The following is an 18,628-nucleotide window of genomic DNA, read 5'->3' on the forward strand; positions in this document are numbered from 1 at the left end:
ATTTTCATAAAATCCTTAACAGAAATATAAAGAAAACTAAAACGAATCCATTGATACCAGTATTGATGATAATGCTTTAGTATAAGGTGTTTTTAGTGATTTCAAAATATCTCACCAAATGGCGAAAAATTCAAAAATAAGGAAAAAGAAATTTATATATAGTCTCCATGGAGTATAGATCCGTCAGACTTCAGGTTAGCAATCCAACATCGTACGATTATGCCATGCTGAACAAAATGATCTTGAAAAGCATAACATGTGAATTAGTACGTAGTCTGCTGTCCCAAATTAGTGTCATGGGAGCTTATGTAAAAAACATAAGAATTGCGATCACTGATTACATTACTATTGTGACATGATTTTCACAAAATATTCAACAGCCATGTAGAAAAAACTTAAACAAATCAATTGGTACCAATATTGTTGATATTGCTTTAGTTTCAGGTGTTCTTAGCGATTTCAAAAATATCTCACCAAATAGGAAAATTTCAAAAATGAGGATAAGAAAAATTAAATGTGGTTTCAACGCGGTATAGATCCACCACCCTTTATGTCAGCAACCCAACGTCCTACAGCTATGCCATGGTTAACATAAGCTGACAGAGAAGCAAAGCCCTTTATTTAGCATGTAGTCTGCTGTCCCAAATTAGCGTCACGGGAGCTTATGTAAAAAACATAAGACTTGCAATCACCGATTAGATGAATATTATAACATGATTTTCATAAAATATTCGACAGCCATGTAAAGAAAACTTTAAAGAATCTATTGAGCGTAATATTTTGATATTGTGTTAGTGTAAAGGTCATTTTTACTGATTTCAAAATATCTCACCAAAAAGGGAAAAATGAGGAAAACGAAACTTAATAATAGTGTGTTGACAGCATAGAACCAGAGCTCTTCGTGGTTGCAATCGTACGTCTTACAACTATGCCATGGTTAACAAAACATTTTTGAAAAGCACAACATGTCTTTCTTTATGTAGTCTGCTGTCCCAAATTAGCGTCACGGGAGCTTCTGGAAAATGGATAAGAATTACAATCAGCCATTAGATAAATATTCTCACATGATTTTCATAAAATATTCAACAGCCATGTAAAGGAAACTTAAACGAATCTATTGATACCAGTATTGATGATATTGCTTTAGTATAAGATGTACTAGGTGATTAAAACAAATCAATTGGCACCAATATTATTGATATATCTTTAGTTTAAGGTGTTCTTAGTGATTTCAAAAATATCTCACCAAATAGGAAAATTTCAAAAACGAGAATAAAATTGATATCTTTAGTATTATTGATATATCTTTAGTTTAAGTGTTCTTATGTGGTGCCAATGCGGTATAGATCCATCAACCTTAATGTCAGTAACCCACCGTCGTACAGCTAAGCCATGGTTAACACAACTTGACAGAAAAGCTTAGCATGTCATTTAGTATGTAGTCTTCTGTCCCAAATTAGCGTCATGGGGCCTTATGGGAAAAATATAAAAATTGCAATTACCAATTAGATGCATATTTTCACATGATTTTCATAAAATATTCATCAGCCATGTAGAGAAAACTTAAACGTATCTAATGATTATAATAATATTGATATTTTTGTAGTGCGATGTATCGTTAGTGACTTTTAAAATATCTCAAAAAAAGGAAAAATGAGGAAAATGAAACTTAAAAATAGTTTGTGGACAGTATAGAACCATTATCCTTCAGAGCGGCAATCGGACGTCTTACGACTATGCCACGGTTAACAAAATATAATTAAAAAGCATAACATGTCGTTTTGTTTGTAGTCTGCTGTCCCAAATTAGCGTCATGGGGCCTTATGTGAAAAACATAAAAATTGCAAATACCGATTAGATGCATATTTTCACATGATTTTCATAAAATATTTAACAGCCATGTAGAGAAAGCTTAAACGTATCTATTGATCCTAATATTATTGATATTGTAGTAGTGTGAGGTATTTTTAGTGATTTCAAAATATCTCACAAAAATGGGAAAAATGAGGAAATGGGGAAAACGAAACTTACAAATAGTGCCTTGACAGTATAGAACCACTAACCTTTACGGTGGCAATCGAACGTCTTACGACTATGCCATGGTTCACAGAAAATAACTAAAATGCTTAACATTTCTTTTTTTATGTAGTCTGCTGTCCCAAATTAGCGTCACGGGAGCTTACGTAAAAAATATAAGAATTAAAATCACCCATTATATAAATATTTTCATATGATTTTCATAAAATATTTAACAGCCATGTAGAGGAAACTTAAACGAATCTATTTATACCAGTATTGATGATATTGTTCGGGAGCTCTTCTCAGTTTAAGAATGGATTTGAAGAGTCAAAGATTGACTGCAAGAGAATGTTTATTACTTCTGACAAATTCGTGTGATCGTCGATAAAGACGCTGTGACAGTGAGAGCGAAGCGATGCGCTTCACGCGGTTTATATAGAAAAAGAACAAAGGCATAGGTAGGGTAAAGGTGGCAGTCAAGAATGAAACAAAAGAAGGTAGTGAACGCGTACTAATCACCTAGCGCTCAATAAGGGAAATAATAACAAGGTTTAGTTCTTCGCCGGAACATCCTCCCCGAGGCTGGTGGTTCCGGAACGGTATCGCCGGCTGAGCTGGATTCCAACAGTGCAAGAGTATCGATTCCACGACGGAACAGACCTCTTTCGAGCTGCACATCAACGACTCGAACTAGGCCGTCCGATCCCGGGAATACATTTTTGATCCGGCCGATGTTCCATTGTCCACGTCGTAGGCTCTTGTCGATTTCCAGAACGACGTCTCCTACTTTGAAATTGGGCTGCGGGTTTCTCCATTTTTTTCTTCCGGCCTGGGATTGGAGATAGACCTTCTTCCAAAGGTCCCAAAATAAATTGGCCATTCTTTGAACATATCTATAATGTTCTCTAGGTAGCGCATCGTCGAAGGTTCCGACCGGCGGGTCGGCACAACTCGGGCGATTCATAAAATCGTTGGGCGTTAAGAGACGAAAATCGTTCGGGTCGGCACTAGCTGCTGTGAGAGGGCGGCCGTTTAACAGACCGGCCACCTCGTAAAGGAGGGTACGAAGTGTTTCTTCCGCTGGATATCGCAGCTTCTGACCTTCCAAGTCGAGAGCGGCATATAGCGCCCTTTTCGCGGATCGCACAAGAGACTCGTGTGCTCCTCCAAAGTGGGGTGTCTTAGGTGGCTGGAATCGCCAGTCAATTTTCTTAGAGTTCATGAAGTCGCTGATGTGCTCGTCGGTGTACAATCTTTGAGTTTCTTTTCGCAGTTCGTGTTCAGCACCGACGAAATTGGTTCCGTTGTCGGAGTGGATTACACGAGGTTTGCCGTATAGCCCAATGAATCGTCGGAGGCTGAGAAGAAAGTCGTCCGTAGATAGCGAATTCACGAGATCTAGGTAGACAGCTCTGGTAACGAGACAGGTAAATAGGACAGCCCATCGTTTTGCTGTGCGATTTCGTGAGAGGCCTACTTCTAATGGCCCAAACAGATCACATGCGGTGCGAGTGAATGGGGCTGAGCCAGCTTCTAGTCGCGAATCTGGAAGTTCGGCCATGAGTTGCTCGCCTGGTTTAGCTCGTTCTCGTTGATACCGTTCGCACTCGCGTCGAATCCTCTTCACCAGTTCCCGGCCTCCAGGTATCCAGAAGTGTTGTCTAATATAGCTGATCTGGTAGTCCGTTCCGACGTGCTTGAGGTGGATGTGAAATGCTCGTACAATGGTTTTGGTGAAAATATGGTGAACGGGCAGCAGTGGCGGGTGCAGTTCTTCATAAGGCAATTTAGCTCGCCCGGCTCGGCCACCAAGTCTTAGGAGTCCATCTATCCCGATCACTGGTGCTAGGGAGAGTAAGCTAGATGTGGGTTGAAGCCATTTTCCTTTCTTCAGGCGATGTTTCTTCACTAAATGCTTCAGATTGGCACCTTTTTACGAGCTCGTAAAATACTCCCTCAAGCCTGACCAAGGCTGGGATGTCTTCCACGCTGACCTTGACGTTTTCCCAATCAAATGTGGATGTGGTGGCAGCAACCTGGTGTGATCGTACGGGTCGTATCTCCTCAACTACGGCCATCCATGGGAGATCGGCGGGCCAGTTTTCTTCGGTTTCATGGAGGAAGTTCGGCCCGTTCCACCAACGTGGAGGGAGACCTTCCTCTCCAATGGCCGAGCGTGTAGCAATGTCGGATGGGTTTGTTTTGCCCGGCACGAAACGCCATTCTTCTGGTTGAGTCAATGTTTGGATTTCTCCAACTCGGTGACTGACAAACATTTGATATTTTGACGCGGTTGCCCGAATCCAATTTCTTACAGTACTGCTGTCGGTCCAAAAGTACCGACGGTGTATGATTCGGGTGACTGCTCCTTCTACTGAACGTGCTAGACGAGCTGCTTGCAGAGCAGCGTTCAGTTCTAACTTCGGCACAGAGATAGTCCTCTTTGGGGCCAATTTGGTCACTGCTCGAACTTGTCGCACGATTGTTCGTCCATCGGAGTAAACGTTCCGAATGTAGATCACGGCGGCGTAGGCTTCTTCCGAAGCATCACCAAAGGCGTGTAGCTCCGTACGTATAATGTTCTCTTCCTCTGGGAATAAACAGCGTGGGATGTTGAGATCATTCAGCTGTCTTAAAGCGTCAAACCATGCCTCCCACCAATCGCGGTCCTCGCTGCTTACGGGATCGTTCCACTGAAGTCCTTTGGTTCCAAGTTCCCTTAACTTGATCTTGGCCTTTACGATAACGGGAGCCGCCATTCCTTGTGGATCAAACAGACTTGCCACCTTACTTGCGATTCCGACGGGGGTGAAGTCGATGTCGTCTGTTGCGTTCACTCTGAATTTTAGCGTATCCATCTTAGGATTCCAGTAAACGCCGAGGACCTTTTCGGAGTCGTCTCTGCTGAGTGGGAGCTCGGTCAGGTCACCACTAGAGCCTACGCTTGTAGATGCTAATATTTTCAGGAAACTTGCAGAATTAGAAATCCAACGTTGGAGGTGCATATCTCCCTTTGCCAGTGTTTCTTTAACGCCTACAGCTTCTTTAATGGCTTCCTCTAGTGATGTGGCGGAGCTGAGGTAGTCATCTACATACATCTTCGTGTTGATTGCGTCAATGACTCTTGGATCACTGCTAATGTCAGTAGCTATTCTGCGAATGGTACTAATCGCAATGAACGGCGAGCAAGTAGCACCAAATGGAAGTCGCTTCATTTCACAAACACGGACTTGTTCCTCCCCGTCCCTTTTCCATAGGAACCGAAAGTAGCGCGCGTCTTCTTTTCTCAGTCGTATTCTGCTGAACATGGCTTCTATGTCGGCTGCCCATGCGATACCACCTTCACGGAATTTAAGGATGACAGATACTAGCGGGGTTTGAAGAGCTGGACCGCTGAGGATACTGTCGTTCAAGCATTTCCCCTTGAATGGAGCGGCAGCATCAAATACGACGCGTAACTTGGGGCCCTTTCTCACACCGTGATGAGCAAGATAGTATTCCGGTGGGCCGTAATCGGTGGTCTCCAGCATCACTGCGTAGCCCTTCTCAAAGTTCCTTTCCATGGCTCTTCGGTAGTCTTGCTCAAATGCCGGATCTTCCTTAAATCTGTTCAGCAACGTAGTCAATCTCCGCTCAGCTAAAGGTCTGTTATTCGGTAAATCTGGTTCCCCGACCTTCCAAGTGATCGGAACTTCATAGCCAATGGTCAATCTGCGCGTTCCACTTTCTAGAACATCGATAGCTTGTTTATCGATTTCGGAAACACAGTCAATTTTGTGTTCGGTCCCAAAATCTTCGGTATCGCAAAAGCGCCGCATCTGCTGCGCTAGCGCGTCACTGCCTTCTATGTCGGCAAAAACTGCGTACGTCCTCGCCATCAGGCTTTTGTAGGTATTCTTGATTACTCCTCTGACGATCCATCCCAGGCGGGTCCGGATGGCTGTTGGTTCATCCGCCTGTCCGATTCGGGATTCAATAGCCGTCATCAAATGCGCTTGATCTATACCAAGGAGGATGTCAACGCACCCACCATTGCTCTCTAATGGCAGATCTGTCAGGTAGCTCCACCGCTTCTTCAAGGTGTTCCAATCGACGAGTGGTACCGGAGTTGCAACAATTGGCATTGTTGATCCTTGGAGCAGGACGACATCGCCAGCGGGTAATCTTGCCTCGAGTTGAATGCGACGTGACGTGTATTTTCTCAAAACTCCACCGGCGCCTTCTACGGTGAGTGCTTGCGGAGTACCGTTTATTCGTAGTCTAGAAATGAATCCGTCTCGGAAAAGGGTGCTGCATCGCTACCTTCGTCGAGAAACGCGTTGGCTTTCACGATGTTCCCCTCTGCATCCAAGACATCCAGTCGAATCATTCCAACGGCAGTTTTCTTCCCCTTTGATAAGCTGGCACGGGCGGTGACAGGACGAACCGATTCGTCTTGCGACTGGTCGTGAAGTAGAATATGGTGTGTGCGTTTGCAATTAGGGATTGAACAACCTTTCTTTGACCTGCACTCTCTGGCCGAATGTCGAGATCTAAGGCAATTGAAGCATAAACGATGTCGGATACAGAACGATAATTTATCCTTTATCGTAAGATCCTTGAAAGAATGACAGTCGTCTAACTTGTGTGATCCTTCGCATTTGAAGCAGTAGGCGCTGCTGGGTATGCGCGGCTCTCTGTCTCTTGCTTCAGCGCTGGTCTGGTTGTTGCGGGTGTACTGTCTGTCCTTTGATTTACTCGTACCTCCATTCAGCTGATCTGCCGCTATGCTATATGCATTCTGATAGGCAGCAGCACGGGCGCAGATCCAAGTCCCGAACTGGTTAAGGTTTCGTCTTTCGAGTCCGTTGCCTCTATCAGAGTTCCAAGCCAGGCGGTCGGACAACTGGAGTTTGAGGCAAATCTTCTCAATAATATCGGATGTGCCTGCCTCCCCTATCCTAGTGAGGTCGAAAAGGTGTGTACGCACTTTCTCTGCGTACCTCTTGAAAGAAGCGGGATCATTCTTCTGGATCTCTAGTTTGTCCAGCGCTTGAAGGTGGGCCGCTCTCATGACATCACGCCGACCGAAATTTGCCTTCAGTCTGACTAATGCCTGTATGTAGGCGGCTTCTCCTCCCCCTAGGCCATAAACGACATCTAAACAATCACCGCGTAGATGTCTCTTCAGGATGGCGAATTTCTCTCCGGCTGCCTTTGATGTGTCGTGTACCAACGCGCGGAACAGGTCTACCCACGCAAACCATTCCAAAGATCTTCCGCTAAAATCCGGTAACTCTGCTCGAACTGATGAATGCGATCCTGCTTCCGTTCGTGTAGCTGGTCGTAAGCGGCCAACGCTATACATGTCGATCCAATCGTCTGGGGCTTCGTCCTGTAGTTGAGCTTCTCCCTCTATTCCCCACGGGCTGTGATTTTGGCACCAGCGGTTGACTCCATCGTGATTGTAGAATTCAGGAAGTGATCGGCGATCTTCATTTTCTTCTACTTGGAGCAATTGTAGAGCTCGTTCTGCTTCTTGTAGGTCCAGCTGCGCTTCGGTGGATCTCTGCTGGGCCTCTATTTGCCGTTGCGATCTGTCGGCTTCTTGTGGGTCTGACAATGAGTGTTGGCTACTGTGTACAGATAGTTGATAACGTGACTGATTACATTCACGCGAGGGATAGTTTCTGAGTTCCAGAGTGGGAAGGCCTTTGACAGATGGTGGTAGGTGTGCACGTGTGGCGAGGTAACGCTGAAGTTCTGCCTCTACTACTTTAACTTGCTGGACGTACTTAGTGTGTGCCTCATGTTGCCGGTCAAATTCTTCTGGCTCAGCTCCTTCCAATAGGCGATTGTTCACGTCACGGGCTTCATGCAACAATTCCTGTGCGTACTCCACCAGAGCTCTTACACTGCCTCTTGAATCACCTCTTTTAATGGCGGCTGTGAATTGCGTGCACGTGTTCGTGATCTGCCTTCTAGTAGTAGTTCTCAGCCGTGTCCATTGTGTCGTTTCAGTCGTTACGGGATTGATCGCTGCGGCTTCCGCTGCTGGTATTGAGTGGGCTAAGTTAACAGAGGGGCTTGTTGGGTGCGATCTTGCCGTCACGGCTATTCTAGCTGCTGCGTTGTTGGCGGTCAAAAAGGCTGGGTCGTCCATGCTGCTTGGACGTGTTGTAGTCGAGAACTATTGACTCTTCTTGCCACGAATAGAGTTTCGGTAGGCCGGACGTTCTATTCCTTACTGTGTAGCTCCGGTTCGAAGGACCAATGTTCGGGAGCTCTTCTCAGTTTAAGAATGGATTTGAAGAGTCAAAGATTGACTGCAAGAGAATGTTTATTACTTCTGACAAATTCGTGTGATCGTCGATAAAGACGCTGTGACAGTGAGAGCGAAGCGATGCGCTTCACGCGGTTTATATAGAAAAAGAACAAAGGCATAGGTAGGGTAAAGGTGGCAGTCAAGAATGAAACAAAAGAAGGTAGTGAACGCGTACTAATCACCTAGCGCTCAATAAGGGAAATAATAACAAGGTTTAGTTCTTCGCCGGAACAGATATTGCTTTAGTTTAAGATGTTCTTATTGATTTTAAAATATCTCATCAAATACGAAAAAATTCAAAAATAAGAAAATACAAGTTGTTGTATAGTTTCCATACGGTATAGAACCATTAGCCTTTTGGTTGGCAATTCAACATCTTACGATTATGCCATGGTTAGTATAAAACTATTGAAAAGCATAACATGTCTACTTGTATGTAGTCTACTGTCCCAAATTAGCGTCACGGGGGCTTATGTAAAAAATATAAGAATTTAAATCATTGGTTAGATGAATATTGTCATATGATTTTCATAAAATATTTAACAGCCCTGTGGAGAACATTTAAACGAATCTATTAATACCAAGATTTGTTGATATTGCGTTTGTTTAAAGTGTCTTTGGCGATTGTATAAAATCTCACAAAATAAGATTAAAAATTACAAGTAATAAAAAAACATTTGCACAAGAGCCCCAACTGGTATTGAACCACCAACCTTCGAGTTGGTGTTCCAACACCGTACGACTATGCCACTGTTGATTGATAATAGAAACACAACCTACCAACGTTATTTAGTTTATTGTCTGATGTCCCAAATTAGTGCCATGGGAGCTTATGTAAAAAATATGAAAATTGCCATCACAGGTTAGATGAATATTGTAAGCTGGCTAAGGTGATGAAGTTTCTGATTTATAACCGGAATTTAGGCGAACCCAGGGAAGTAATAATAATTGGAAAAATGTTAGCTTTGGATGATTAAAATGAATTAACAATCTCTCTTGAAAAAAAAAAATTTCGTATGGTTAAAAAAAGTGAGCTGAAATATATAAGCAAAGAAATACAATCAGTCACTATGTAGGGTTGAACCACCGACTTTCAAACTTGCACGCCAAAGCCTTATGACTGTGCTATGAACGTTTTGTAACTTTTGGTATACAACTTATACAAATCAATATAGTCTGCTGTCCAGATTTAGCGTCATGGGAACTTATGGGAAAATAGACTAAAATCAGTCAGCAATTAAATGAATAGTATATGTCTACGTTAGTAACAAATTTTAACGCATTGTTACGAAACAGTCGACGAACATTCTTACGGCGATATTTGGTAGGATAGGGCAAGTTAAAAACAATTTTTTTCGGTTTAAAATTTCGGACATTACGGCGTGTTTACGGGAAGTGCTTATGCTTTTTTCTCGAAAATTTGAATCACATTTATTTTTTCGTTTTTACCGTGGAACCTATAACCTATTGGCTACTTAAAGAGCGAAGTGTTTAATACAATTTTAAAAATCCATATTTTATGTTTTTGGGGTGAATTTCAATTGCAAGTTACCAGGCCTGAAAAATGAAGTCTCGTTTTGACAGCTCATTGTTTTGGTTGTTGAAACATAAATTTCGCAATATTTTTCTATTGCACCCACTTCGGTGTCTTAAGCTATTCGATTCAGAATTAAAAACTGAATCGAATGAATAAATTAGTTTTTAAAAATAAGACTGTCCAGAATTAGTAGAAATGTCCAATGAATTAGGGTTTTTGTCCGAAATTAGCAGATCGGCTTTACACGCATTCCCCATAAGAAAGGCTGTTAGCCCAAACGCTGTCCCAATTCGCTCTTTTACCTTAGGTCTCGTTACTGACAAACATATCGTTTGTGCCAATGAAACAAGAAAATAGTATGGGATGTATCCGGCAAACATGCTATCGCCAAATCAAGACGTATGCTATCATAACATTTATATATTATTGCAATCATATTGTGTTACACAATTTTTATGTTCTTCAACTTAGAAGATAAGTTAGCGCAGGCGAAAGCGAAGGTAATGTTCATATTATGTGTAACCAAGTTATCGGAGCTGAGCAATGGACGATCGTATCCCATGGAGGGAACGGATGTTCTGGTCTCAAGTGGACGGCGGAAGAACTTGAAAACAATAATTATATAATAATATAATATTATTGAATATTATTGAATAACAATTATTATATTGTGAAATATGATAATGCATTTTCATTTAAACAGTTATTTAAGGCATTTAATCAAAGGAACTGGCTGGGGTAAGGCGGTCTAACAAAACCATTCTGTACACAATTTTATCCAAATATTTTTATACCACCTGAGGCATGAGAAAAAGATATTTAGACCTAACTACCCAACCCCATTTACGGTAGTTTAGCGCCAAACCTGCCCCATCTCTTTTTTAAAAAAGTTAACAATTAAAATGTTTTGCCTGCAAATCGCTTTTTAAAAACATGAAGGTGGTTTGCTTTTATTTGCAGAATACCATGAGGATACTGTAGATTGTACCGTAGTAGGTAGTACTAAGACGTAGGGATCTGCCTAATTTGCTGTAATCTTGGACTCTGCTCTCCTTCTAGAAGAATGGGCGATTTGGATAGCTACTTCTACGGGAATAGCACGTCGCCCATTTTCGGGCTTATTCGGGAAGCTCTGATGTTGCTAAATGGAACCACATTATTGGATTCGAATTCGTCTGCCACAATTCGTTTAGCAAAGGTAGAACAGCCGTAAGTCAGGGGGCCAGAAGGCGTTCAGTAAGTAAATAAAAGTCAAATATAGTCAAATGCAAGCAATTCTTAATACAATTACCTTTTTCCATTTTTCCACCTTATATTTTTTTCATTGTAGTGCTATCGATATACTTTGTTATTTTGAATGCTAGATGTCGTTTTCGGTGTCGCAGAATGATTGCGAGCTGATCGGGATAAAAAAATTGGTCGGAACGGCAAGTCTGAACTCAACATTTCCGGTACTACTTTAGTTGATCGATTTAACATAATAGCGATCAGTATTGCAATTTGTTTGAAACTATAATATTCAGCGTCATTCTAGTGGAAAAACAGCTAAATGCAGAGAAAGGGAATATGGACAACTCAGTGCTATAAGACAGACTTGGCAGGGTTTCTAAGCAAATTTCACTAACATTTTCGCCATAATATGGCAACGATGCTGTTTGTGAAGTATTTTATCATACCGGTTCCCCCTTTTCGAGATTGGTTGGGGGTACAACTCTGCGTAACTCGAAAAATGGATAATTGTGTTATTCATTGTCTATGATTTAATGACCCTGAAATGAAATGGGCGGGTATGGTTCGATAACGATAGTTGCGTGTAATAGCTAAATAAAACTAATCAGGATACTGTTTCCGAGGGTACCGCGGCTTGGGGATTCTCCTATCAAGTTGTGTTACATTCACTTTATAAGAACTATACTGTTGCCTATACTTTCTTAAATATAAAAAAACTATTTATGAAGAGCGTAATGATTAGTGAAAAAATACCGAAGCTGAAATTCTAGGAAAACAATGTGGTTATAATGGGGAAATTACTGACCTATAGATATATAGATCTACTTTTACTGTCAGCCGGAGACTTTTGCCCGTCCTAATGACTAAAAAAGAAAAAGCCAGAGGCTGAATTAGTTTTTAAGTAGCACATGTAGGCTTAATCTGTAAAGTAATCTATTGTTTTATATGTTAAAGGCGTCTGACTTTACTGCTTTAATTTGTCTTTCGATATTTCACTAACAGAGTCTGTGAAAAACGAATGGCTCTCGTATCCCATATCCCCATAAGGCCACAACCACCCGTCACAACGAGTTGGCACGAAGTTTCTAGAAACGAAAGGGGATTTATTTAACAGTGTCCTGTCTGAATTTTTCGGTTAAGCGAATTTGGCTAGTGCAAAAGGCGTTGAGCAGTTTGGACGAAATCTTTATATGTACACTGACTGAAAATAATTGAAAAATCTGTCTCCCTTGTATACAGATATTTGGGCATAAAAAAATGTAATGCGCTATTTGCTTAAGGACACTTTATCGTATGAGGAAAAAACAGGCTTTAACAACAGCGTAGTTATTTCCTGTAAGCAAGGCTGATTTCAAAGAACAATGCGAGGACGTATGCAACTTTACATGGGCAACAGACACTACAACGTAACAAGTCTACGTAAAACTAGTGGTAGGCTTACTATATCATTAAACAATTTTCGCATTAACCCCTGCCTCCGCAGACAAAAAGCAGTCCACTTAAAAGTAGCCTGTTAGAAAGAACAACTTCACAAAACTAAAGCGCTCTGTTTCAAATTTTTTTTACAAGTTTGTTATTCCCCAGCTTCTTGTTGCATGAACTGCCTCTGGGTTTTTTCACATTTTAAATCAAAGGTTAATTGGAAAAAAAAATTGCAAAATTATTGGCTAAACCTTTGTACATTTTATTAAAACTAGAGCTTATATATAGTCTATTCAAAGTTGAACGCCATGAGTTTCTTTTGACTGCGACAATTGCTGCTATGACGGATGCATCTGTTACATTCTCCTAGCTCCCGTGGTTATTTAATATTGAGCTAGACACAACAATGGAGTAATAATGAATAAATTGGTTTCACTATGATTTTCAATTGGGTTTTACTTGTTTTGTAGAGATACAGCATGAAATACAATAAAGACGCATCCTATGGTATCAGGCCGAAAAATGCAATGTCCTTCAATATTTTACGAATGTATACATTGTAAGTTACGGCGAACAACCATACACAACACGCACATCCTTCCCAGTAATGTTTTCGTTCGAAAAGAGTGAGCGCAGATTAGATGTTTGATATATAGTTTTCAAATAATCGGATATGGGAAAAGCAAAAGTTACCAACCGCCTAGATTTATGAATTTTTCAACGAAGCTTTAAATTCGAAAGACTTTCCTTAAACAGATCAGTTGTACACCGTTGGTCGCACTCACTCCATCGGACATCACTTCCGAACGGCACGCTGTACCGGGGACTTTAGAATTTTTGTCACAGCAACATTCTGTAAAATGAGTACCAGGTAATGAAAACAAGGCGAACAAATATAGAAGTTCTTAAATATTCTTTGTATCACACATGGTAATCAAGAACAAAAAGATTCTGGTTTTCACAATTTGCCTGCTGGATCTTCTTCAGTTTGGTAATGGCAGTGAAATGTAACCCTATCGCCGATCATCAATTCACGAAAGTCGAAGGTAAAAACTGGCTTCTTCCTATAAGGTATTTTTCACACGAACATTTTTTTTCAACATTTTTGGAGCTATATACGTAGAATAAATCAATTTACATTATGTAAGAGAAAAGCAAACGGAAAACCAATAATTTAAATAGAGCTTTAAGTAAACTCCAATAATGAAGAAAAAAAAAATTCAGAGTTGTGAAAACATGTTTGAAGTGGGATTGAACATATTGAATGGGGTTCTTTATTGAATGTAGGGGTCTATGGAGCAGCCTCGTCATTAATTGAAGCAATGGACCTGAGTGTTGACCCGTGTCAAGATTTTTTCCAGTATGCATGCGGTGGGTGGATAAGGAAAAATCCTATCCCTGCGACAAAATCTCGGTGGACCCAAATCGATGTTTTACGGGAACGACTAGCGAATGATTTGAAAAGTAAGACATTTGTAAAATCGAGCGATGTAATAATTTTCATGGTTCATCGAATATTTCGAATTACACGAAGACATTTTAGAGCAAGACCATGACGCCAGAGACCCGCAGCCTTTGAACAGTGCAAGAGATATGTACAAGGCCTGCATGAACACTCGTAATATTTCTTTTCCATTTTTTAAATGCATGATTTAATTTGGGATTTTCCTATATCTAAAGGTGCTATTCAGAAGCTAGGGTTAAAGCCGCTGACTGACGCTTTGGAGAACTATGGTGGTTGGCCAATTACGTCGGCGGCAGGTATTCACGAAGGGATCCGTTTTGATTGGAAAGTTGTGACAGCTTCAATTCGCAAACGTTACCGTATATCTTACCTGATTTCCGTGTACAACGATCTCGACAACTACGATACGAAAAAGAATTCAATTTACGTACGTATATCGGTCTATAGCTTAAAAAGTGGTTTTGCAAATAAGTTAATTGAGCGGCAGCTAATGACTAAAAGCATATTTGCGTTAAAAGATTGATCAGGGGTCGCTTACCTTGCCACACGAGATTTTGCTGAATTCTGAAGATTACCCCAAAATCATGGAGGCTTATTTTGTTTATGTTTCGGAATCGGCAAAGGCCATTCGCAATTCACTCGGAGGTGACGCAACGGATGGACAAATTGACTTGGATGCCCGCGATCTATTGCAATTTGAATTTGAACTAGCCAAAGTAAAACATCTTTATTTAAATATTATTTTTTTTAAATATCTCTTTATTTAAATATTATTTTTGTAAAAATATCTTTGTTTTTCAATTGTCTTACCCAATTTTTTCGTGGCTGGGGCTGTTTCTCAGATCACCACACCTGCAGAAGCAAGGCGAGATAACACTCGCATGTACAATCCCATGCTCTTAATGGAAATGCAAAAATGGACTGATGGATTTTCTCATAAATCACCCCAAGCTCAAGTATAGCCTAGCGATGGAACCTCGTGTGGTTATAGGACTTTAGCATTGCATCGCAAATCTATTTTATCTAGGTGGACTGGTCCCAGTATCTCAACACAATTTATTCATTGGCTGGCGTTGCCATTCCCACCGATGAACGCATTATCGTCGTAGAGGTAGAGTACGTGAGAAATCTTCTGGCGCTTTTGGAAAACACGTCCCCGCGCATTATAGGTATAAACTAGCTTATATAGCCTATGGCTAGAAACGATAATAATAGGCAAGTTTGACAATGCATTGTTTTACCACGTCAACCTCCAGTAAACTACGTCATGTGGCGATTGGTTAGATTATTAGCACCTGGAACTGCCAACCAAATGAATATCTTGTCTATCAATTTTTCTAAAGCCCTCTACGGCAATCCTCAGTCAGAAACTCGGTAAATACGTAATTTTGTTATCTAAATATTTCTAAACATTAGAGATTACACGACGGAGAAAACTGATTTGAAAACAATAGATCAAATAGCTGCGCTAACGAAGTCAACAGTATGTTCGGCTATGCAGTGGGCGCAAAATATGTAGAAAAACATTTTCAAGGAAGTATCAAGACGCAGGTAGATCTACCAATCTATTAAACATTTTTTCCCATATTTACTTAACATATTTTAGTATCAGTTGTAAATAAGCTATTACACTAATCGAGTTAATAATAAACAAATAAAAACGTTTCAGGTTGAATCAATGATCAAATACCTCAAGGCCGCATTTGTGACATTGATTGACGAAGCCGAATGGATGGATGCTACAACAAAAGCTATCGCCAGAGAAAAAGTAGATGCTATGGTTGAACTAGTGGCTTTTCCAAACTGGATTAAAAAGAAAGAAGATGTGGAGTCATTTTATTCCGATCGGGTATTTATTTAATGAACCTTAGAATTCTAAATGAAAATAAAAAATAAAAACGGCCAATTTACACTTTAAATAAAAAGGGGCTAATAATTGTCTTGTTGCTAGCCACCCGTCTCTAAGGAGGAACATTTCGAAAACATTCAAAGTGTTAATGCCTGGCTGACGAAAAATGGGCTTATGAGCCTGCGACGTAAAACAAACCGAACTCGGTAGGCTAAACGATAATCGAACAACATTTTACCACTTGAAACTCTGTTTACATTGTTCCGCAGCAGTTGCAGGAAATAAGCTGAAATTTTTTTTATTCCGTTATATTTCAGATGGATTACTTTTCCTTCAATAGTCAACGCTTTTTACGCCCCAAAATACAATTCTATTAGTATATTATCTTTTGTTTTTCCCTTCTGCATCTATTGTACCTAAAGTAAAGTTAAATTTTTCTAACTAGGTTTCCCAGCAGGAATCTTACAACCACCATACTTTGGGTTGAACGGGAGATCTTCGTGAGTATGCGATTTTTGGTTAAATAAGATATTTCTGCCATATGATTTCATAAAAAAGCCTCTAACTTTATCGGACATTCAAAATCTAGTTCGATGAATTACGGTGGTATTGGAGTCGTCATTGGTCATGAAATAACACACGGTTTCGACGACAAAGGTATGGTAGGAAAATGAACTTGGCAAGGGTTTGGCAACTCTCTGGCAAAGTATACGGGATTCTAAATTTTAGACTAGATTCACCAGACATTTTGGATTAAGATTCGTAACTTGGATTAAGGTTCACACAAGCTGTGGCTTAGGTTCCAAATGGTTCTTGGAAGGTGTGTAGGAAAATTAAATCAGTTGCCAAACCTTCGAGATTGGCCTTCAACCCATTTTTGTCACATTGACGCCAGAATGCATCCGAGAAATTCTTTAACTAATCTGTTTTCTATATGTCTGCGTGAGATGTATAGGCCGCCAAAACGATAAGTACGGCAATACTGCTAACTGGTGGACGGAGAACACATTGGCGCAATATCAATCGAGAGCAAAATGTTTCGAAGACAAATACAATAATTACCTTGTTTTAAATGGAACTCAAGTAAGAAATTTGATACGTTTCGAAATCTAGACCTTTCTACAAAAATATCCACGTTCTTTTAATAGAAACATTTTTTTATTTTCAGTTGAACGGCCTTACCACGCTAGGGGAAAATATTGCTGATTACGGTGGAATACGCGAGGCATTCGTTGCCTATCGTAACTACGTCGCAGCCAATGGAATCGAGTCTGTTCTGCCAGGTTTGGAAAGGTTTACTTCCGAGCAGATATTTTTCCTATCCTTCGCTAATACTTATTGCGGCATCGAAACTCCAGAAAAGCTTCTGAATCAAATAATGAATGACCCGCATAGTCCCAACCGTTACAGAGTTATAGGGACTCTCTCCAATTCAGAAGATTTCGTTCGCGAATTTAACTGTGTGCCTGGTACTCCAATGAACCAACTTAGAAAATGCACCCTTTGGCGCTGATTCTGTCATTATGTGTTACAAGTTATTCTACAAATAAATTGTTTTCGTTAAAGTGATCGTCACAGTTTAATACTATATAACCGTATATAATTTTTCTCATTAGGCATTATTGCTTTAATATTATGGAATGGGCATCGAGAATCAAATTGGTGAAATCAATGATTTCATCTGCACTGATGGTTAATTTGTCAGCTCAAATCTCATCCAGTTTAAGAAGAGGCCCGTGTATAACAGGCGGCTAATAAATGGTTTTTCATTTTTTTTTGCTCGAACGTGGCTCCTGGCCCATTTCACACAGTGATAGGCGCTGCTTTTAAATATGATAAAATCAGGGTAAAAAAAAATCGTTTACACGACAAATCCTGGTTATCTGTGTAATGGGGAAAAAGCTCCAGGATAACTCAAAAACTTTTAGTCTAAGACATCAAATTTTTTCTAAAAAATAAACAGCCTAAATTACTGTTAGTCCAAATTTTTGTACGAAATCCATGTCGTACTTCCAGAGGTAGAATTTTTGTTTCATTTGCCCGAGTTCCATTTACGCCCATCTTCATCTATCTTGCTTGGTGCGGATGGAAGCATCATTCAAAAGAAGTGTGATCACTTTCAGAGCTTCGTAGCGAAGACGTTGGAAAAATCATAACTGTAAAAAATAATATGAGTTAAATGAAGACTAAATAACAGCAAAAGAAATACTGAATGAAAGATTGCTTAAAAAGCTATATACCTCCTACGCTACTTGTTCTTTTAACGTTAGGGTCCAATGTCCGTTCATAATGGAAGAAGTAGGGGAGACCGGACCCATCTTGGACAGTTACGATTTTAGTCCATTATCTACCATCCCACTTACGCAAAATTTCGAAAATTTGTTTGAATAAATCTAGAACGCTCCCGACACCTCCTGAATTTTTTTCAAAGATGATATGTAATTTTTTTTTAAATTTATAACGATTTTTACCTAACGGTGAACTTAGACCGAATCGGCGTGACTTTGGGCGGACCCCTGTCCCACTTTGGACGGGGTCAAAAGAGGTAGAATGAGTTGTGTAAAAATTTTGCTTTTATTTCTAGTTTTTGCTGTTAACTTAGCGAACAATTGAAATGCAATCTTCAAAGAGATTACCAGAAATAAATGACTTTTATTATGCCTGAAATATTTTCATTTTACTGATAGAGAAGACATAAGAGGAGGCGCAGCCACCACAGTATCGATAATTTAGTTATTTCAATTTATCGATCGATTTCCCTGATTCATTATTTGTAATGTCATGGCTGCGTCAGTTGACGAA

The 18,628-nt window shown here is 40.2% G+C and overlaps 3 protein-coding genes across 3 annotated transcripts; 1 reads left to right on the plus strand and 2 right to left on the minus strand.

Annotated features, from left to right (window-relative positions):
• Positions 1–2,545: 2,545 nt before the first annotated feature.
• On the minus strand, positions 2,546–6,143 carry LOC130698709 (uncharacterized). The gene is made up of 2 exons (XM_057521393.1): positions 3,987–6,143; positions 2,546–3,934 (listed from the first exon to the last, which is right to left on the minus strand). Exons 1-2 carry the CDS (start codon positions 6,141–6,143, stop codon positions 2,546–2,548), a joined length of 3,546 nt encoding a protein of 1,181 aa, XP_057377376.1.
• A 125-nt stretch (positions 6,144–6,268) lies between these two features.
• On the minus strand, positions 6,269–8,161 carry LOC130698707 (uncharacterized). Its single transcript, XM_057521392.1, has one exon. The coding sequence runs from the start codon at positions 8,159–8,161 to the stop codon at positions 6,269–6,271; it is 1,893 nt and encodes a 630-aa protein (XP_057377375.1).
• Positions 8,162–13,287: 5,126 nt separating this feature from the next.
• On the plus strand, positions 13,288–17,368 carry LOC130698736 (neprilysin-4-like). The gene is made up of 17 exons (XM_057521426.1): positions 13,288–13,383; positions 13,452–13,558; positions 13,800–13,976; positions 14,047–14,130; positions 14,193–14,404; positions 14,496–14,693; positions 14,820–14,933; positions 15,005–15,146; positions 15,234–15,351; positions 15,432–15,528; positions 15,647–15,826; positions 15,929–16,032; positions 16,144–16,202; positions 16,272–16,326; positions 16,416–16,483; positions 16,782–16,909; positions 16,995–17,368. The coding sequence occupies exons 1-17, from the start codon at positions 13,373–13,375 to the stop codon at positions 17,337–17,339; spliced, it is 2,199 nt and encodes a 732-aa protein (XP_057377409.1). The 5' UTR covers positions 13,288–13,372; the 3' UTR covers positions 17,340–17,368.
• The last annotated feature ends 1,260 nt before the right edge of the window (positions 17,369–18,628 follow it).

The sequence above is a fragment of the Daphnia carinata genome, chromosome 7, assembly GCF_022539665.2.
Source record: "Daphnia carinata strain CSIRO-1 chromosome 7, CSIRO_AGI_Dcar_HiC_V3, whole genome shotgun sequence".
In the NCBI taxonomy this organism is placed as follows: Eukaryota; Metazoa; Arthropoda; class Branchiopoda; order Diplostraca; family Daphniidae; genus Daphnia; species Daphnia carinata.

What these genes read in the sequence shown, in the direction of transcription:
- LOC130698736 (XM_057521426.1), top strand. An exon ending in CAAGGCCTGCATGAACACTC is followed by an intron (nt 14,131 to 14,192) that starts GTAATATTTCTT and finishes CTATATCTAAAG; the next exon opens with GTGCTATTCAGAAGCTAGGG. An exon ending in AATCCTCAGTCAGAAACTCG is followed by an intron (nt 15,352 to 15,431) that starts GTAAATACGTAA and finishes TGAAAACAATAG; the next exon opens with ATCAAATAGCTGCGCTAACG.
- LOC130698709 (XM_057521393.1), bottom strand. Translation starts at nt 6,143, where the DNA reads ATGCCAATTGTTGCAACTCCGGTACCACTCGTCGATTGGAACACCTTG. An exon ending in TGGAAGACATCCCAGCCTTG is followed by an intron (nt 3,935 to 3,986) that starts GTCAGGCTTGAG and finishes GCCAATCTGAAG; the next exon opens with CATTTAGTGAAGAAACATCG.
- LOC130698707 (XM_057521392.1), bottom strand. Translation starts at nt 8,161, where the DNA reads ATGGACGACCCAGCCTTTTTGACCGCCAACAACGCAGCAGCTAGAATA.